At 52.8% G+C, this 20,939-nt stretch overlaps 4 protein-coding genes across 4 annotated transcripts; 1 reads left to right on the plus strand and 3 right to left on the minus strand.

Annotated features, from left to right (window-relative positions):
• Positions 1-1,064: 1,064 nt before the first annotated feature.
• BZA05DRAFT_179921 (uncharacterized protein) lies at positions 1,065-6,901 on the minus strand. The gene is made up of 5 exons (XM_051479294.1): positions 6,395-6,901; positions 5,477-6,322; positions 4,851-5,420; positions 1,750-4,791; positions 1,065-1,696 (listed from the first exon to the last, which is right to left on the minus strand). Exons 1-5 carry the CDS (start codon positions 6,824-6,826, stop codon positions 1,196-1,198), a joined length of 5,391 nt encoding a protein of 1,796 aa, XP_051335661.1. The 5' UTR covers positions 6,827-6,901; the 3' UTR covers positions 1,065-1,195.
• A 183-nt stretch (positions 6,902-7,084) lies between these two features.
• Positions 7,085-10,685, minus strand: BZA05DRAFT_359113 (DNA polymerase family B-domain-containing protein). The gene is made up of 4 exons (XM_051481462.1): positions 10,282-10,685; positions 8,038-10,220; positions 7,621-7,976; positions 7,085-7,571 (listed from the first exon to the last, which is right to left on the minus strand). Exons 1-4 carry the CDS (start codon positions 10,609-10,611, stop codon positions 7,189-7,191), a joined length of 3,252 nt encoding a protein of 1,083 aa, XP_051335662.1. The 5' UTR covers positions 10,612-10,685; the 3' UTR covers positions 7,085-7,188.
• Positions 10,686-12,258: 1,573 nt separating this feature from the next.
• BZA05DRAFT_477105 (short-chain dehydrogenase) lies at positions 12,259-13,617 on the plus strand. The gene is made up of 3 exons (XM_051488290.1): positions 12,259-12,461; positions 12,524-13,117; positions 13,176-13,617. Exons 1-3 carry the CDS (start codon positions 12,386-12,388, stop codon positions 13,469-13,471), a joined length of 966 nt encoding a protein of 321 aa, XP_051335663.1. The 5' UTR covers positions 12,259-12,385; the 3' UTR covers positions 13,472-13,617.
• Positions 13,618-18,719: 5,102 nt separating this feature from the next.
• BZA05DRAFT_410444 (uncharacterized protein) lies at positions 18,720-20,908 on the minus strand. Its single transcript, XM_051484899.1, has one exon. The coding sequence runs from the start codon at positions 20,513-20,515 to the stop codon at positions 19,181-19,183; it is 1,335 nt and encodes a 444-aa protein (XP_051335664.1). The 5' UTR covers positions 20,516-20,908; the 3' UTR covers positions 18,720-19,180.
• Between the last annotated feature and the right edge of the window lie 31 nt (positions 20,909-20,939).

Below are 20,939 nucleotides of genomic sequence, written 5' to 3' on the forward strand. Positions count from 1 at the left end.
CTAAACAGTTCAGTCCTGGTTAATTTTGTTCCTGGTTCAGTTGGGAACAGAGGCTGTCATGACAGTTCCCAGCCGGTTTAGGTATGTATGTCTGGCAGTTGTTCCCGGGAAAACTGTCAGCGGATGAACTGTCAGTTCAGCCCGGGCAGCCAAACTGGGCGAGATACCTAGGTTCCCATGGTCACGGAAAGAGCGATAGAAGATGTACAGTACTAGATTTGAAGTACTAGGTACTCTGATGCTACCTACCCATGGTACCCATGGGAGCACGGCGATTGAACCGCTTGATTTGATGGCGCAGAGTCAATTACGGTAACTGACTGACTAAACATGCGCCCGAGGCAATCTGTGTCAATCAGGATTATTGACTTGGGACCCGCTGCGGTCAATTACGTTTATTGACGAAACGTGTCCCGGAGTCAATCGGGGTCATTCACGATTATTGACTCGAGATAGTATGTACCCAGTCAACCACACCACGGAGATCGATACCGTTGGCTGGCTTGGATACTCTCCAGGGCTTCAACACTCTCGGTACGTACCTAGGTAGTGTGTGCCGATGATCAGTCAGAATCATCTCGCACTCGGTGCGGAGAACAGCCGTTCAACCTCCGCCGACATGGCTGGTATACCTAGACAGAATGTCAATGGCCATTCGGCCGAGGTTAGGAAAATTAACGTCGTTGCTGCCATGGTTCTTTCTAGCCACCATTCGATCGCGGTAGGACTGTTTCGAACATTCCTCTCGACAGGCAATCAACAAGGCTTCCGAAGCTCGTCGACCGGCGGCGTTCTACTGCGCGCTGGGTTGATAGTAGCGACTGGGTGGTGGGTTGTAGGCGGTTGGCCGGTGGGTTTGTGGTGGCGACGGGTTTGGCCCAAACTTTTAAGCCTCACTGAACTGATGGGACAAGTAGTTTTCCCAGTTCAAAACCTGGCAGTTGGTTCAGTTTGCCAGTTGGTTCAGTTCACTACCCCTAACAGTTGGTTGGTTCAGGAACACCCCCGGTTTGTTCCCGGTTCGAACTGTTGGAGGGTCTGAACTGTAGCACCGTATACTCATCCTCCATCATCAGAGGAGAAAGACACCGCTTTTAATTCCTGCCACTAAGGCCAATGAACACGCCATCAAACAAGTACAAAGTCGAAATATTCACATAAACCAAAAGAAATCCCTCATCCCAACAAAACCAAATTACTCATCATCCTGCTGCTTCCCCTTCGCAGCAGCAACGAACGCCTTAGCCCTAGTAAGAACATCCTGCACGTTCTTCTCGCCGCCATTCTTCTCCTCAAACTCCTTCCACTTCTTGAACAGCGCGGCAGCCTGTTTCGCGGAGCACTTCTTGTCGGCGACGGCACGCTTGAACAGGTTCCGGACTGCGTCGGCCTCGCCGTGCTTCATCTCCATGTCGATAAACACGTTCCAGATATCCATTCGCTTTTGGTAGGCGCCGATGAGGTTCTCGAAGAGCGTTCGGCCGCGCTCCGGGTCGCCCGTGCGGAATTCAAGACTGGCGAAGCGGATGATCAGATCGCGGTGCTGATCGCGGGTCAGTGCTTGCAGAGCGCGCTTCAAAAGGTCGCGGGCGGCGGTGCGGTTGCCCGAGGTCAGAAGGAAGTCGGCGTAGTTGATCCAGATCTTCGGCACTTGGCTGAATTTCTTGATCATTACTTTGAAGAGGTCGTCTGCTTTCTGAAAGGGTATTAGTACTGTAGATAATGGCAATGGAGGGTGGTAGTGGTTACCTCAGTCTTGCTGCTCTGGATGTAGATACTAGCCATACGCTCGTGCGTGTCCTGGGCATCGTTGTATTGAACGGCACGCTTGAATGTAGCCTCGAGTGTCTCGTCATCTCCGTAGGCATTCTCCATGTTCAAGAGCGCAACCCAGACATTCCTCCTCTCAGAGTCCTCCTTCTGTTGGATAATCTTGAGGGCACGCTCAGCGATCTCCCGAGCTTTCTCGGGCTCACCAAGTTGCAGCTGGAACGCCATGTACTGAATCCACAACCTCGAGTCATTAGGATCACCGAGCACCATGCGCTCGAAATCTGTAACCGACTGTGGCTCACGGTTGACCATGTCACCAGTAAGATCCTGCTTGATCTCGCTCTTCTTCTTCTTCTTCTTCCGCTTTCCTTTCTCTTCTTCCTCATCGGAGTCAGATTCTACTTCGCGCTCGCGCTTTTCGAAGATGTCGTTGGCGGTCCAGTCGAAACCTCCGGCAGAGAGTCCTTGACCGGAGAGAACAGGTGCATCCTCCATGTCGACATCAGATGCATCGTCATCCTCGTCCTCGTCATCCTCGATCTGGATATCGCGAACGGCCGATAGATCGACACCACCGTCCTCACTCTCCTCGTCGGAGTCGGCGTCCTCCTTCTCCTCTTCGTCAAGATCCATACCACCGTCATCGCTGTCAACGTCTTCATCCTTGAAGTAGCTAGCCTTCAGCCCAAAACTAATCCGGCGCTTCTCCATATCAATGGTCAGAATCTTTGCCTTGACCGGATCGCCCTCGGCATATAATTTCGAGATGTCCTCGACCTTTCTATCCGCGATCTGCGACTTGTGGCACAGACCGGAGACGTTGCTTCCGTCGATAGAGACAAAGACTCCGTATTCGGCCACCTTCTTGATCTTTCCAGTCACAATCTGGCCCTTGGTGAAGTCTCCAAGACCGCTCTGCTTCTCCGGAATCTTACCAGAGATGGCTGATGGTCGCAAACTCATCTGGATGTGGCCCAGAGGGTAATCAACGTTGATAACTCTGCCCTCGACGACCTGGTCGACCTGGAACTTCGACTTCCATTCCTTGAGGAACTGGTCCGCGAGGTCGGAAACCTTGACCCAGGCCGTGACATTGTGGCCCAAAGTGATGAAGAGACCCTTGTCCGACACGTTCTTCACGAATCCCCGTCGCAGTTCCCTGTCCTTGACATCTCTAATGTTGTTGACCTCTGCGTCCTTGACAGGAAGCTGCGCGTTCATCACTCTGGATGGTCTGGTGGATAGCGACACCCGCTTGTTGGGCTTGTCGACATCGAGGACACACACGCGGACGATTTCATTCTTGGCGAAGTTGGAAGCCTTTACCTGAGTGAAATCATCGGCCATATCGACCAAACTGACGACACCGATGACCGTGTCGCTAAGCTGTACCAGCACCTGGCGGTCCTGAACCTTGGTAACACGACCAGGGACAACCATGCCCTTGCTCAGCCCGTCGAGGTCAAGCTTCTGCACAGAGGCTCTCTTCGCGGAAAGGTCCAGCTTTCCAGTAGAAGCATCCACATGAACGACCGAGACCTTGAGCGCCGATCCAGGGGGGAAGTGCTTCTCCAGATTTTTCAACTGGGCAACATCGTCGGAAATATCGAGAAGGCGGATTCTCCCTCGAATAGCGGGGGAGATATTGACCCATAAACAGTCCTCCGCAATGTTGTTGACAAAGGCCAACCATTCCGAGCCGACAGTGATCTTTTCCAGCGCCAAATTATCGGAGGAAGCATCGGCTACCAGAGCACTTGGCTTCGCCGTCAACTCGAAGATAGGCGTTTTGTTGCTCGAGGCTCTGTGCGAAATCGGTAGGAATCTGTGGTTGCGAGCGTCGTGCATGCCGATGACTTTGACATCCATGATACCGCCCTTCTTGAATCCTTTCAGTGGGGATTTCTTATCCTTGATGTCGCTCCAGTTATCGAAAAGCTGGGATACATCGATACGTCCCTGAATATTGTCCGCCAACTGGACGTTGATCTGAGTCTCCTGAACAGAAATGATCTTCGCCTTTGTGATCTTTCCCGGCTGGTAGTCGGCCACCGTCTTAGAATCACCGTCCACGGGGTGCATGGCATCCTTGGCTTCGACCTTCGTCTCTTTGTCCGCAGCCTTGGGCGCTGTCTCGTCGATGGGCTTCAAAGATAACAGAAATTTCTTCTGTTCGTGATCCATAGCGAAGACCCTACCGGTAACAGACTGGTGTTTGAAGTATCCGAAACCAGGAAGTGATTGCTTCTCGACCGGCAGCGCATTTCTGAGAGCCAGACCGACGATTCCACCAGCACAGCTCACAAATACACCCATATCGGCACTGCTCTTGACGTATCCATGAACAATCGCTCCTTCGTGGATCTGCTTGAAGCTATGAACCAAGGTGTTGCTCTTGGCTGCTTTGACGAGCGATGGCTTCAAACTCAGATGGATCATCCGCCGTCCCTCGTGCTTGTCCACCACCACCAGATCCTTCAGGACTTGACCAGCTCGGAACTTTTTGAACGTGTTCATGTTCTTTTCCCGGCTACCGTCGGTGATCTGACCAATCATGACGACTCCCTTCAGACCGGTGGCACCGACATCCTCTAGGTCCACAATGACATCGTCATTCGACTTCTCCGAGATCTTCCCCGAAACAATCTGACCAATCTTGAGGTCGGCCAACGCAGTCTTCTGGGCATCACCAAAGGCATTGGCATCCTTGCAAGATACACGCATCTTCTTCTCCTCGGCATCGACGCTCAAGACGTGAACGTTGACCGACTGTCCGACACGGAAATGCTCGGCGGGGTTCTGGATATATGCCTCGCTCATCTCCGAGACCGGCAGCCATGCCGAGACACCAGCGTAGAACTTCACCACCGCACCGTGAGCCAGGATGCTGACAAGGGTTCCGACCGATTGCATTCCGGGCTCGACATCGTACGAGGCGATGACGGGCAGTTCCGAGTTGACCAGGGTCTTCTTCAGCGTCAATCGGACCTTTCGTCTTTGCGGGTTCGTAGTCAAAACCTAGTTAACGCCATTGTTAACTCGTTACCCTAATCATCACTCGGAAAAGATATACTCACTCTAGCCGTGACCTCCATACCTTCCCTGAACTTCTTCTCCGGGTTCTTCAGCTTGATGTCGCTCAAGTGGTCCTCCTCGACAACACCACTGATTCCGTCGGCGATGTTGATGACAACACCACCACGCTCGAGGACCTTCTCGATCTTGCCCTTGACTACAGAGCCGATCTTGATATCATCAACCCTCAAGTAAGGCTGCTCAAGGATACGCTTCTCCATACTGAGTAAGTAGAGGCCATCCATAGGGTTGAAGCCTAGAATCCTGGCAGGATGAGTGGCACCAATTTTGTAGGCACCAATGGTCTTCTCCAAGTTCTCAATCTTCTCGTCACTGGAAATTCTTGAGATATGGACAAATCCAGGAACACCAGCGACACCGACGTCAACGAAGAGACCAAGGTTAGGTTCTACACCGATGATCTTGGCCTGGTCGATTGTGGTGGCGATTGGAAGAGCGATGAGAGGGCTGGTCTCTGAAGCCGGTACGAGTTGGAGGACATGAGGCAATATGGAAAAGCCGACTTTCTTGGATTCGGCGTCAGGGAAACGAGTGGTAATTCTGGCTTTGATCTGGAAAGTGATTTTGTGAGCATATATCGAGACAGTTTATGCGGTAAGCTTCATACCTTGCTGCCAGGTTTTACTCTCTCCTCAAGCTCTTTTTGGTCCCATCCGGCCACATGGAAGAAATCTGCCACGGCATCCAACATTCCCATTATCGTCCCCACTACACCACCCTGCTTACCAACATCCGTAACCAAGATTTCCACACCAATTCCAGGCAGCAATGCATCGATAGAGTTGGCCTGGCTGAGCCACCAGGACGCCTTTCCTCCTCCGAGCTTTCCCTTCTTCGAGAACTTCTGCTCCAAGTTGGCCGACAGCTTGACAATCTTACCGTTCGAGGACAGACCGGTGACTGTGCACAGCATGACTTGACCTTCTTTCACCTCCGTATAGGTGAATCCGCTGCCCAGCTCCTTGGACGAGAGGAATCCCTTCAGATCGTTATCCAATCCCAGATCCATCACCAGACCATGATCTTCCACGGACACGACAGACGCCTGCACCGAGATTCCGACCGCCAAGTCGGGTGTCGTCAATCCAGTATTCGCCAGTTTAGGGTCGAGCGAAAGCTCTATCCGTTTCCGTGTCCTGGGAGCACCCTTTTCTCCTCGTGATGTCTTCACCGCGACTTCCTCTGTAGCATGAAGAACGTATGCTCGCAGGTACTGTCCAACTTTGAACATGCCCTCGAGCTGAACGTCGTCGGAATCCTCCTTCTCGGCATCCTCCGTCTCCTTCTCCTCGTCGTCAGTGTCCTCGACCATGGCATCGACACGGCTGGTAACCTTGTCGGAGATCTGAGTAATCGGCACGAAACCTGTAAGGTTATTCGGCAGCGAGAGCGCAATATCAGTAGCATTGATCCTCTCCACGCAACCTAGAACCAACGTTCCGGGCGCAAGCCTCTATCGCACCAGCACGCCGCAATCAGCCTTCACCCTCCACAGCAGAGGAAAACTCCAGCACACGGGACGCACCTTGTAACTCAGTCCCTCAACCTTAGGCCCGGTGTCCTTCTCCTTCTCCTTCTTCCCATCTCCCTTCTTTCCCTTCTTCTTCTGGTCCGAGTGTCGCTGCTGCTGCTTCTTCTTTTTCTGCGCCGAGCCAGCATCTAGCAACGTCGTCGAAGACACCGCCGCACCTCCCGCCTCAAAGAGCGCATCCTTCATAGCCTCATTGGCCACCTCCTTGTACTCGAGCGGAGTGAGCGCCGACGCGCCTCCACGGGGGAACGACGAAGCCTCATCGTCTCGGAGCGTCGACGGTGTGGGAATCGGTGCTCTGTCGCCACTGCCGGGAGTGGTGGAAGGTTTCAGGCGCTTGTTGGGGCCTTCCGCCGCAGCTTTGGGCGCGGGTTTGGACTTGGGGGCGGACGACTCCTGAGGCCGCTTTCTCTTTTCGGGCGCCATTGGTTTGTGTGAGGTGTGCGGGTTGCTTGGGGAGAGGTGGGATGAAGACAGAGACCGCTGAGATATGGTTCTTCTTCCTCTCGTCTAAGATTTTTTTTGACAGGGTTCAATCGAATGACGGATCAAATATGCGCTAACCGTAGCGGGTCTTCGAGTGAGAGTTAGATTACCACTAGGCAGTACATCACTGGAACATCAGCTTGCCTCGTGCGTTGGAGAACAGAAGTGGGAGAATTAGCTCGTTACAGTATATTAACGAACGATCCCAAACATTCAGTAAAACAACAATTAGAAATTCCCAAATGCAAGTCCCAAATACAATGACAAGTCCTCAGAAAGCACAATGATACAATACAAGCCATCTACCACGAAATCTCATCAAGATCGAACCTCTTGAGCTCTTGCTCACGGTCCTGCAAATCCTTCCTAGCCTTCATGCGCATATAGAAGATAGGACAGTCCTTATTACTGCAGATGACCTCGCAGTGGATGGAGCCCTGACAACGTTGACACTGCGTCCACAGTCTGCCAAAGCGCACTTGCATCTCATTGACTTTGGCTAAACTCTTCTGGTAGAGCTCGCCAAAGCGCGGACGGCAGTCCTCGCAGACTGCACCATCCGTTTGGCCCTTCTTGGTCAGCGGGGCCTTGCAGCCCGTGCACGTCTGTGTCTTCTTTGCAAACTTCATGAGGCCGCCAACTTTTGGCGCGGTGATCGAGATGGTGCGCGTATGGTCACCAGTCACTATATCCCATTAGTAGCTACACGAGGATTCAAGAGAAAGAATACATACGCAGCTGCTGAGCCTTACGCTCACCTATGATAGGCTCGAAGATACGTCCAAGTGGCTTTGCCAGCTGGTTGTCCAGATAGTATTTGGTGTCGATCGGGACCGAGTGCTCGAGCACATAGATGGGGTCTTCAGATTTCTCGTAGTTTTTGGCTCCACCCGCGCCCTTTACAATGACGTATGCCACACGATCACCGAGGGTGGGAGCGGATCCAGCATCTCGTTTCTTCATTCGCTCGACGAGTTCGGTATGGGCTTGCTTGGACGTGTAGTCCGCCTTCGATAGGGCTTTGGTGATGACCAGCTGCGACATGTCGATGCGGTTCTGGAGGAGGTCGGCAATCAAACTCTTGACGTAGCTACGGCGATGACACGGATAAGCAAGGATTTAGGAAACCATTCGGCATGTGAGACACCTACCTCTGAGCGCCCTCCGGATCCTGATCGATCAACAGCTTCTTCAGCACGGTTTCGATGCAAACCTGCACCAACCTGCAGTTGTCACGACGGACGGTCTCGATACCCTTACTGTCCATCTTGTCGTACTTGTCTGTTCTCGTCCAGTACAGCCCAGCGTATCGCTTCTTGTTGATCAGAAGGTACGGGAAGTAAACCTTTTCGAACTCCAACTTGATGGGTGTGATGAACTTGGACGACACGAGGTCTGCAGCCTCTTGTCCCAATTTCATCGCCGTCGGTAGATCTTTCGGTCCAAACTTTACCATGACCGAATCGGTATCACCGTAGATAACCTGAGCGTCGTGCTCGTAGCCATTGGCGATAGTGTAGTGCGATTCGACCACATCCCGAGTCTTTTCAATCATTTGTCTGCCGTAACTCGTAACACTGGATGCGATCTGGAGACACGGCAGCTTTCCGACAGTGGCACCGGTGATACCGTAGACCGAGTTGGCCGAGATCTTCAACGCGAGCTGTCGACCGTTCAGCACAGCCTTCTTGAACGGATCCGTCTCCTTCTTGAGCTCATTCTTGGCTCGCTTTCTGGCGCCCAGTAAACCCTCCAGAATCAGCGGTACCATACCCTTACGCTGTGTGGCTTTGACGAACCAGTCACCGTTCGGTGTGACTGTGTAGTCCTCACCTTCCTTCAATTTGAGTCGCACGGCGGTCTCTTTCTTGAGGAGGGTTGTGTAGCAAAGGTTATGGGCCTGCATGATACTCGGGTAAAGGGACGCAAAATCTAGGGTGGCAATCGGCACGTTGTAGTATCCCCTGGTCGGATCGATGACAGTTGCACCTTCGTATTGCTCCTCGGACCCCTGATGTCGCAGGTTCGGAATGACGAGATTCTGCTCGAGGGCTTTCCGGAAGATTTGGGAAAGGAACCGGACCTGCTGTCCACGGGCCAACAGATAGTTGAATGGGACACCAGTGACACGAGCCATCTCCGTGAGGTTGATCAAGCACATCAGTTTGTCCAGCAATCGCTGTGGAAGGTAGGCGTCCTTGAGACAGTAGACGGCCAAACGACGCCGGGTTTCCGAGGTACCGTTGAAGAGCTCGGTAATCATGCTGTGATGAACATCTTCCTTCTGTTCGCCCAGGAAGTGTGCGGAAACCGAGTTCAACGTGTACGAACGCAGCTGGTGATCACGTTGGATGACCTGCAGCAGGTCGATCTGTAGTCTACCGTTGGTGTTGGTCGTCTTTGTTTCCCTGTTGCCCATCTGCTTGCTGGAGAAGTTGGAGTCCTTCGCCTCCGTCTTCATGTTCAACAGTCTGGTCCAGAACGGGAACACGGCGGCCTTCAGATGCTTCGCTCGATCCAAGAGATATGGCATATCGAAATTGGACGTGTTGTAACCGATGATCACGTCGGGGTCAACCCGCTGCACGAAGTTCTTCCATTCAATCAACATCGTCCGTTCATCCTTGAACTCGAGCAACTGGGTATTTATGATTGGCGAGCAGGTGTCCAGACAAAAAACATTCCGCACGAAGGGTTTGTCCTCTCCGTATCGAGTCACCATGTTGGCGATCTGAATCACGGGGTCATGCTGCGGCTCCGGAAAGATTCCCTTTCTACCCGCACACTCGATATCGAAAGACAGGATCCGCAGCGGTGCCATCTTCGCATACTCGCCGTCGAAACTGTGGGCGATCAAATCCTTGTAGTTGATCTGAGCCTCGAGCTGGCAATTCGACGCCTTGTTGTTCCCAGTCACCATATTGTAGGTTCCGGCAGGCGCCTCCACCCAACTCATTCCCGCGATCTTGGTGTCTACCAGGAACCGCATGACATACTGAATATTGTCGAACGTCATCAGACCGGTATCAGTGATGGGCCACATCCTACTGTAATTCCCTTCGCCTTTTTCGATCAACGCACGCACTCGACTGATATTCTTCGGATCGGCAACCGAAATCTTGAGGTACGGAGACTTCTGGTTCCCGGTGAAGCCGTAGAGGTTCTCTCGCATGACAATCTCGACTTTGTGGACCACCGGGTCGATGCTGTTGGAGAGCTTGTTGTCCAGCCATCTTCTGTATCCTTCGACGTTGTCTTGTGTGAAACTCATGGGTGCAGCGACGAAGAGGTAGTGCATGAAATCCGTGACGTGTAGCAGAACCGAATGTCCTTCCTGAGGAATTGTCAGTACTTTCCAACTCCTCGCCCTCAAGTAAGAACGGAGCAATAAAAACCTCTGTGACTCCGAACAAGCGGATAGCATGTTTTCCCGCGTGATTTCCCTCCTCGACATCGATCTGCTGGAATAGAAGGCTATGCGTCTGCGGGTCAAACTTATCGTCCACGGCCGGTCTACTCCACTTCTGGTCCCTCTCGGCACCGCCATCCTTCAAATCGGTGATCTCCTGCGAGAGGTTCATCAATTCCTCTTCGAAGCTGCTCGGAGGAGCAGCCTGCGAGAACTTCGCCAGCCGGTCATTCTTAGCTTTCTCTCCAACCTTGCGCTTCTTTGCTGTAGCAGAGTTGTCGGTGGCGAGGGCTCGTTTGGGGGCCTTGGGAGGCATTGTGGGGGGTTGGGGGGTGTTTGGGTTCGTAGAAATCGTGTAAGGAGTGACGTGTAGATGGGTGAATGGGTTTCTACAGTTGCCACAACATGGGTCTGCTGCGCGTGGAATGTTTTTACGTCAGTGGACGCGTTTTGGCTTGGCTCATGTGACTGAACTCAATTAGGTGATATCGTGGCGAAACCTCCATTGATTTCCACCACCATTGCAGCCTCCCGACAGTCCTTTGTCGGTTTGAGACGGAGAAGCACAATGACAGCGGTATGTTCCAAAGACTTTTGCAATTAGGTTAAGGAAACATAGGCAGGTCATATCAATTACTGACCTCAACCGCGTCATTCTCGCGCAATCAGATGGGTGGCGGTACTAACTAGTACAATTAGTAGGAAGTAGTTCGTATCTGCGGTGATTTTGCAACTCTTAGGAGCTGGCTAGGACCGGAGAAGCTTCGACACTCAAAGTTGCGGGATCCGGGTACGGATCGCCCAACATACATAGCATCCAGTTACCGGTCATGTAGCCAGCCCTGACTCACGTGATGTTTCCGGATCCGGGAAAGGTTTATTCCATCAGAAGTTCGGAACGTATCATAGTTACAAGGAGGAAGCCTTAAGTCGTGGCCACCTCCATTACAGAGAAATCTTCCTATTTTATTTCGCATGCAGCCTATCTAGACTATGGCGAAGACCTCCATTACAGTTTCACTAGAAATTAGTCCCGATGCTTTTGTATGTAGTTAATGGCGAAGTGGAGATGGTCACGACTTACCCTTTATACTTACAAGTTCTTCCCAGGGCACCTACCACGGACGAGGTTCGCCCATGGAATATGTAATTGGTACTTCTTAAGCGATGGACACGAGTTATTTTTTGTTTAATCATCATTGCATTCGATCTTAGTACCTAGATCACGGCAGATTATATATCCTTTTCCACCCGGCTGTCACCGACCGCTGGCCGTAAGCTCGGTACCGATTCCCTATTGCTCTCCGCCCAGCCCTACCCGCGAGCCAACCCTTCCTGCTCCCTTACAGCCATGGGAATGTGTGATCTACTATCTACCTACTATATATGAAACACGCAGGCTGTGATCGATGGCCACTCTACTTCACGAGTACCGTATTTAGATCTCCAGAGGTAGCTAGCTTTTCGCAACTCGCCGAAGTGTGGGATGCGAGTAAGCTATGAAGCATTGTTTCGACTCGAGAGAATTGGGGCTGTGATGCGGAGTACGGCAGTTGTTTGCGAGTCGAGCCAGCAGTCATGCCGTTCCCTACAAACAAAAGCCATATCCAACCTATCAGTAATCCACTCGCACAATGTGATGTTCGCATATTCTCAATACACACCTTGGCATCCCTCACTGTCACCCCTCACTGTCACCCCTCACTGTCACCCCTCACTGCCATCCCTTACTTCCATTGCGTATGATGCTGATTACTCGTCCACGTTTGACGTGGTTAAGCCAAAGTCAGTTTTGTTAACACCGATAGTGCCCGGCATTAGTTAACTAACGCCGGAGCCGCGCACAGCAGCTAGGCCACCACAGTCACTTATTCGGGCCGGGGCGTATAGAGTAGTTATCTCCGCGTATGTAGCGAGCCAGTATGATATAATCCGTGTATAAAATATGAGGTGTCCCGAGAGTCAATTTAGATTTTACTCGATAAACAGACAGCAAACAATCCATTTGTATAACAAGCCAGAACGGTAAAGATAAATATCATAGCAAGAAAGAAAGAAAAACTCAAGAACGCAAGCCCAACATACGAACAATGTCACAATACGGTCACTCCACCACCGGCGCCGAGATCATGCGACGGTTCTCCTCCTATGCGGATGGGAAGACGAGTGCGTACCCTCATATTTACCTCCACATATCCGCCGACTAACAGACCCTCGTGTGATATCAGTCCTGGTCACCGGCCCCTCGCCCTCGACTCTGGGCTCAGAGACCGCGATAACGCTGGCTAAGCACTCGCACCCCGCCCACCTCCTCCTGCTCGGGCGGTCGGCCTCCAAGCTCGAGCCTGTCGTGGAGAGCATCCGCACCGTCAACTCCACTGTCAAAGTGACCATCATCCCCTGCGAGCTCTCGTCGCTAGCCTCCGTGCGTTCCGCCGCCGTGTTGATCTCGAGCACGCTCGCGGCCGCCAACGCGAAGCTCGACATCATCATCAACAACGCCGGGATCATGGCGGTCAGCCCCTACCGGGCGACCGGGGACGGCTTCGAGTCGCAGTTCGCAGTGAACCACCTCTCGCACTTCCTCCTGACGAACCTGCTGTACGCAGACCTGGCGCAGGGCGTCCGCGTGGTCAATCTAACCAGCAACGGCCACGAGATCGGACCCATCCGCTGGGACGACTACAACTTTGGCGAGGGCAGGGAGTACGACCCGTGGCTCGCGTACGGGCAGTCGAAGTCGGCGAATATCCTGTTCTCGAAGGCGATCTCGCGGAAGATGGCGAAGAAGCAGGCGAAGAGTATCGCGGTGCACCCCGGAAGTACGTTTCTTTTCAGCCATAACTACATCTGATACGGCACAGGACTGACGGCCAATAGTGGTACTCGGCACATCGCTCTGCGCCAACTCCAATGTCTCCAAGGAGCTTCTGGACCAGGGCATAGAACTGGCAACTCAAAACGCTGGCGGAGAGCTCCCACCCGCGTCTCTGAAGAATCTAGAGCAGGGTTGCTCAACGACTCTGGTTGCAGCACTGGATCCGGATATGGAGGATGGGGCGTACCTGACAGACTGTAACATCACGGAGCCGAAGCCGTGGGCTAAGGATGATGAGAATGTATTCAAGCTGTGGGAGCTGAGTGAGAGGCTCGTGGGGGAGAAATTTGAGTTCTAAGTGGGTGGTGGGCTTGTGGGAGCGAGTGTGTTTCTGTGAGTAGTCCACTAGCCGTTCGGAGGACCGGTGGTGGGTACTTGGAATATTCGGTGCGGTAGCGGGTCCAAGTTCGGTCTTTTTCTCTCTCTCTCTCTCTCTCTCTCTCTTGTGTCAGTAGCTCCTAGACCCGAACATACCACTTCTCTGCTCTCCATCTCCATCGCTTCAGTGATCACTTCCACGAGTCCTTCCAACATCAAGTGGTGGTTTTGTTTTTGTTTAATCATCATAAGCTTGCGAGGGAAGGAAAATAGCTACTGCCCGTGACAACGTTTAGGAGACAGAAAATTATGCCCAATACAAGACCATCCAGTGCCATACAGAATAAAAGTCCTGCTCAACTCAAATCCTTCCAACATCATCCAGGCTATGCCACAACTCCTCTCCTCGCTCGTAATCCTCCCGAGCCACCACCACCATAGAGATGATGACTCCCCGCTATCCGTACCCAGCTTCCTGAAACTCGCGATGCTGCCTATCCCTCAATAGCGCCAGGGCAGGGTCATAAGGTTTTAAGCCAACAGATGTAGAGCAAATAGAGCTCACACACCCTGCCGGGCTCTGCTGCCTTGCGGGGTGATGTGCGGATTTACGCTGGGTTGCGCTCGGTTAAAGATGCATAAAAAGGACGACTCAGTGATGTTTTTTGGTTTAATCATCATTGCATTCGACCTTACCGGTAGATAGTAGATCACGGCAGATTACTTACATATCCCACGACTCAGGGATTTCTCGGTACTATAGGTACAGTTAATGCCCCTCTCCGATTGGACGTAATGAGTGATTTGCGAATACCCTGAACGGTCTCCAACTCGCCAACTCGTCCACGATATACTTCTTCTCCCGTTTTCTGAAGGCGTCGTTGCACTCGTCCGAGGGTGGGGAGTCAGGAGTCTCAATGCAGGGACTTGCAAAACCATTCAGTATAAACCTCAACGCCCCTCCTCTGCACTTCCCATTCACTTTACACTTTCAGCCCCCATTCAACCCCGCTGTATTATTTCCCTCTGCCCGACACCCCGCCTTGGATGAAGAAAGTGTAGGCAGCAGTTACCCTCACCTCGCTGGCTGACACCGAGCATTGATCGAGAGATTGCTTGTGGTTGTGGACTCCTCCTCTTCCCCATTCACTTTATGCTTTCAGCTTCCATTCAACCCGCTCCGATTCTCCCCCTCCTCCGCACCTCCCATTCACTTTACGCTTTCGGCCCCCAGGCCCCCATTCAACCTCGCTGTATTCTTTTCCCCTGCCCGACACCACGCCCCATGTTAAGAAAGTTAGGCAGCAGTTAACTACCCCCACTTCGCGGAATGATAGAGCACCGAGCACTGCTCTAAAGATTATTTTTGCTTGTGGACTCCTCGTCTTCCCCTTCTTCACCTGTAGCTTGGCTTCGTGTCTAGGCTAGTCGACCTCGTGGGACCGGAACGGGCCACTGAACGGAACGAACAAGTACCTCATGTACGTATCTACAGCAATCCCAAAGACAACATACCGCAGTAGGAACGCAAGCACATCTCGAAGGTTCTCGTAGTCAATGCCGCACAACTGACAAAGCGGCGGAGCACACTTGAATACGGATACTTGCTTATGCATGGGCGGTGGCTTGCCAGCGTGGCTATGTAGGCATGGCTCGGTATCAAGCATGGGTAGCTAGCATAAGCTTCTTTTGACTACATACCTCGTACGTGTACCATCCCGAGCCGAAATACCTACTTACCTAGGTAGAGTACAAAGTACCTTTATAGGTAACTATCCGGTAAATCCACGGCGGGGCCGCCACATAGTATGTACGAGACACGACGCACTCGATATACCTACCTATGTACGTCCGAAATCTGAAGGTCATCTCGCAGATGTGGAAAGAACAGTCGATAGGAGAGGGTAGGTATCTGCTACTATTGAAGGAACTCCGCAGAACCACTGCCTTCCACGTGACAACTAAACGAGTGATACCGTAGGTAATAAGACATGCTCCCGAGAACGGAAAGGTAACTCGCGCGAGCGGTATGTGCGGAAACTGGGCACATGCCTAGTCGGAAGCTCCGGAAGCACTTCATGTGCCCGATAGCTGCTCGGCAGCTGGTATCGAATTCTCGCTACTACCTACCTAGATGCGGCACAACAGCACTGCGCTAGTTACGCAGCGGGAATGCGTCACTGAGGTATCACTCGCTCCACGGAGCGTCCCCTCATTTTCGATGCTTATTTTCAATAGATTGGGTGGTGATGTCCGAGCTAGACGGGAATATAAAAAGCCAAGAGGGTGCGAGAGGACGCCAATTCGGAGCGTTGACTGGTGTGTGCTTTAAGTGGGTTCCTGGGGGAGGCGGTTGTGTAGGAGTGATGATCACGAAAGTTGAGATATATGTTGTCGTCGTTGGGATCAGTGGGATCTCTGGCTCAGTGTGGCATCCCATCTCCCACGCTTCCGCCTAGGCTCGGTTACACCTTTCACCATTTCCCCAACCAATCCGCTAACGGTTCGGTCCATCGGCGAGTGATAACTTATGTATGTATCCGAAGGGGGTGGAGGAAGAGGGCAGCTGGCCGCAATGTGCCGAACTCAGACCTGGAGTAAATAAGATACGTAGGTACATACTGGATGCCGCGACCTACATACATAGGGTCGAATGTGTTATGTTGAAACAAAACCAAAAAAAACACCAGCTGTGAGTGAGCAAAGGACCCCTCGGACAGTGCACAAGGCGACATCGTCGGGACCGAAAGACAGCCAGAAGATCACGTTACTATCGGGAGCAGCCAAGCAACTACCGAAGGGCAAGACAAAAGCACAGACCTTAACTGGAGTAGCCCTAAGCCCTAGTAGCGGCAAGAGCCCGACGAGGCTAGTGCCCCTCCAACAACTATATAAAGCCCCGTTCCGCCCCTCTCCTGTTCTTTTCTCTTTAGCTCTCTTTGGTATGTCATCTCTACCCCCAACATTCAACATCAGCGAATATCCCGCTAACAATTTCCCTTCTACAGCCTTTTGGCTTAGATCAAGTGTAGTATCTGTTCTTTTCAGTTTAATATCTGAAATCCGATAACATATCGGTTCTAATATTAATCTTATTTTTGAATGTTGCGGAGCTGGCCGCTGTGCTTGCGCATGTCGCCTCCCACTGTGTCACTGGTATTACACTGCCTCCAGTTGATGCGAACAAACATACAAACTGCGTCTGCGTCTTTCATTGTTGCTCTGGCTGTATGCGAGAGGACGAGGAAAGATCTTGGCGGATTGAACATGTGCGCATGTCATGTCATGTCACAACAATAACATAACATGGAGAAGCTGAGAGTGCTCTCACGTCTCCCTCCAGCAGCAGCACCATCTGATAGGTATCCGATCTTGAAGAAATGAAGGCGAGGACTGCGGCGGCGTACTTTTTATCCTCTTCGCTGTCCACCGCTGAGATCACTGGCACGAAAAGAGAACACGTGCTACGTTGAAACTTGAAAGAGTGATGCTTGCTAGACACATATGATAGTTCGACTTAGAAATTTCAGCAAGTGGCATTCTGTCAGTCGCATGCAGTCCGAGGCAGCAAAATTCTGGGACGGACTGAACTCATACCGTCCTCCAATTTTATGGACTGAACTGGACTGATGCAGTCAGTCTACCTAGTCCTGACCGCCGTCCTGACTGGACTACCTATCGGAAGCACTGGGCGACGGTGACGGATGTCGTCGCATTCTCTGTCTGAGGCTACGTCTCTTTCTCTAGCTAGTACACGAGCTCGTTTGCTTTGTAAGCAATCTGCTTTCTCGTCTTTGTCATGTCATCTACATCAATCAAGTCAAGTTCTTCTCACAGTTTCAATAGGTGATGTCGGGTACTGCCGAGTGACCGCTCATGCCGGAAGTGCGGAGGATGAGTCTGACGATGTGTACTACGAAGTTACAAATGCTCATTTTATCTATTCTACAAGGTGTTGCCCGCTCTTACGGTATCCGTCAAAGGCCAGCAAACTCCATTGCTCCTGAGATGTACCGGCTTTAAGTGATACAATCACTGTCGCTTTGCAATGTATGAATCCTGCGAAACAATTCCCGTCAAAAGAATTTAGATCTTCACGGAACCACCGTTACCACTTTATTGAACTTCCATTGCCCAAGTGAGTGATCGATACTCACTTTGTACCACTGCCGCATGTACCACTACCGGAAACCCCTCGGTCCCCCCGGCCCCCCCGGTCCCAGTGAGCTTACCGGTGATCTACTCTCCCGTTACGGCCGGCGAGCCGCGAGCGCCGACCGGGGTCTGGGTACAGTACTCTACCGGTACTCTGGAGTAACCGAGCACCATCCCAGCACGCTGTTTCCCGCCGATGCGGGGGATAACTACCGGTACTATACTGACCGGGGGCAGAATTTTGCAGCCAGCGACCGCTGACCGCCGACCGCAATGCCATCCCAATGATCCCATCACTCCGATCAGCTCATCACTCCGATCGGCACACCGGCGCCGGCCCGCCACCGTTGCGTGACAACGCCCCGAGCTGACTGCGTCCCGAGCCAAACAGCGACCGCCGTCGTCCGCAGATATACCCTACACACGGTACTCCACTCTCCGTCGTGGCGACCCAACGATCCCTCCCAGCGACCTGACGAGGCAGCTCCAGCCTCCAACCTCCACGCATCGATCCTCCCCGTACCCGTACCCGTACCCCAGTTCCAGCCTCAACCCACCTGCCACACTCCACTCCACACTCCACTCCACACCCCAGACTCCCAGAGTCCACGGGCCCAGAGTGCACTTACATAACCCTGGTGGAGTGAGTAACTAAGCGCCTCAATGCTCATGAACGCCGACTCCCCCCCCCCTCCCCCTCCAGACTCCAGTGTCCACCCCCCTCCGCCCCCGACATAAATTTCACCGCTAAAAAATGCGATGCGGCATGTGATGCTCGTTTCGTATGTAACATACTAGTACTCTGGGGTTGCAGTCTTGCAGAACCTCGATACATACCGTATTCTCCCCCCGAGTCCCCGTTCCATACCCGCCTCCGCGGAAATCCTCCTCAACCGCGAGCATCATCCCATTTCAACCGCCGGTGCACCGTTCCATTGCGCACGTGGACGCGTACAGAGCACAAAGTATTACCTACCAATGTAGGCAAGTAATTATTGCCCAGATTGAAGCACCATTGCACAAGAAGACGCCATAGTGATGATGATGATGATGATGAGCAGGCAGATCGCCCATCCCCTCAAATCGTGATGTAAACCATCATATGTATGCTATGTACTAGTACAGAAGAAAGAAAAAAAATCGGAACCCCATGATGCGCCTGTTGCCTGTCCTATCCTGTCCGCCTGCCGGTACGGTATGTAACAAAGGAAATCGTAGCTAGCAAGGAAAAGAAGAAAAGAAAAGAAATCCCGTTCGCTTATGGTAAAGTGCACAGGAAGATGAAGAAAGAGAAGAAAGAAAAGGGAAAGAAAAGAAAAATGTCAATCATGTTAACGCCTTGTTGCCCCTGCCCCAGTGCCCCTGCCCCCGCTAACTACGCCAGCCAATGCACCCGATGGGAAAAAAAACGTCCGGACATGGAATTCAGAAGGAAAGAAACAGAGAGAGAGAGAGAGAGAGAGATAGAGAGAGAGAGAGAGATAGAGAGAGAGAGAGAGAGAGAGAGAGAGAGAGGCCCCATATGAGCAGCTCATTAGACGCCGTTGAGCATCTGCGCGAGCGGCGGAGGAATGGCGGCGTATGAGAACGAGGTGCGCGAGTCGGGAATGCCGTAGCTGGGGGGTGCGGCCGGGACGTTCTCGTACATTGGCGGGGCCTCTTCGTCCCAGCTGATGCCGAGACCGCTGCGCGCCGTGACCACAAGCTTGAACTGCATCCTGAGGACTCTCGCGGCACCGGTCGGGGTGACCAGTCTGCTCGGTCCGGCGGGCTTGTGTTCCTCGGCCACGATCATCTCAACGACCAAGATGTGCTCCACCGTCGAGCCATTGGCGGCGTCGAGCTGGCACGCGGCCTTGGTGTGTGCTGGAATTCCCGCCATGATCTCGAGCTCGATCTTGCCGTCGGCCGACTCGAAATCCGACTTCCAGCCGGTCTTGATATCGCCGAAGCCGACCGTCCGGATGTCCTCGTGGGCCACGCCCTTGCCGGCACCACCGAGCTTAGCGCTGTGGTATTTGCACGCCGGGGACACCGCCTTTGAGTTCTCGTCGATCCGCCAGTTGACCTTGCGCAGGCGCCATCGCGTGTTCTTAGCCTTGTTAAGAATGCCGTCGAGCCGCACGTCGATGGCGAAGTCGCTGCCGGTGTGGACAACCGAGGGGAGCTTGAGGGTTGCCGAGAGGGTGGTCGGTGGGAAGACGCGGACCGAGTGGCGGTCGGGACCTGGCAGGATCGAGCGCTCGACTGTGATGGATTTCTTGAACTGGACTTCGTCACCGTCGGCGGCGATGGCACGGGCCACCAACGTGTAGCTTATCCTCGAAAGAGCGTTGTCATTAGAGGCGGGGAGATGGCCTGGAAGCAGGTAGCTGAACGGATAGCTGAGTAGGAGGTCTCTACGAGCGCTGGCGGTTGTGGTAGCGGAGATGAACGTCCACCGGTTGATGACATCGACCTGCGTGGCGCAATCCGAGCAGGCGCCATGTACCGGTCTCTTGTTCAACGTCTCGGCCAGCAGCGTCATGGTGAAGCTCTCCCACTCCTTCCCCTGCTCGTTGTCAATGTGAATCAGACCCGAGAGCAGCGCGCCGCTCGATTCCTTGGGTGGTCCGTAGAGCACCAGCGGCGGCGACTCAATCTTCAAGTCGATCGCCGAGTCAGGCGAGCTCTTCAGACTGGACTTGGAGCTCTTTGCTGACTCGGACTTGGATTTCTGCGCGAACTTGCGCCTCGACAGGCTGGGCATGATCATTTCGCCGGATTCGAGGTTGAACACCGAGGTGGTGGAAATGGTTCTGGTCGACTTGATGTGATAGCCGATGCGCTTGAATCTAGGGACCGAGATGTAATTGTTGTAGACGGGCATAGGTATCTGGTGGGGGTGGAGGAGTAGGGGGAGAGGGTGGTTGTATATATTGATACTGGGTGGTTGACTAGCTTGAGAAGTGAATTGTGTGATGGCTTCAAGATTGTATTTGGCGGAATGTTGTTGAAAGTTGTTTGGGGAGAGCTAGCTTTATGATATCTTCTGTCGTAGGTCGTTTGGTTGCAGACACATAATGCGGCGGCGACGGAATAGTGTTGGTCGAGTGGTGTGTGGATGTGTGTGAGTGAGGTGAGATGTTGGCCCCCAGTTGATGAAGTGCGATGCAGGATGTGAGCTGGGCCGAATTGATCGATTGGAGGAGAGGCAGATGGGCAAGCCTCAAAGGTGAGGAGGATGCGAGCGAGATTGTAGGAGGAGGAGGAGGAGGAGGAGGAGGAGGAGGAGGAGGAGGAGGAGGAGGAGG

The sequence above is a fragment of the Tricharina praecox genome, assembly GCF_024521635.1.
Source record: "Tricharina praecox strain CBS 144465 chromosome Unknown BZA05scaffold_32, whole genome shotgun sequence".
Classification (NCBI taxonomy): domain Eukaryota; kingdom Fungi; phylum Ascomycota; class Pezizomycetes; order Pezizales; family Pyronemataceae; genus Tricharina; species Tricharina praecox.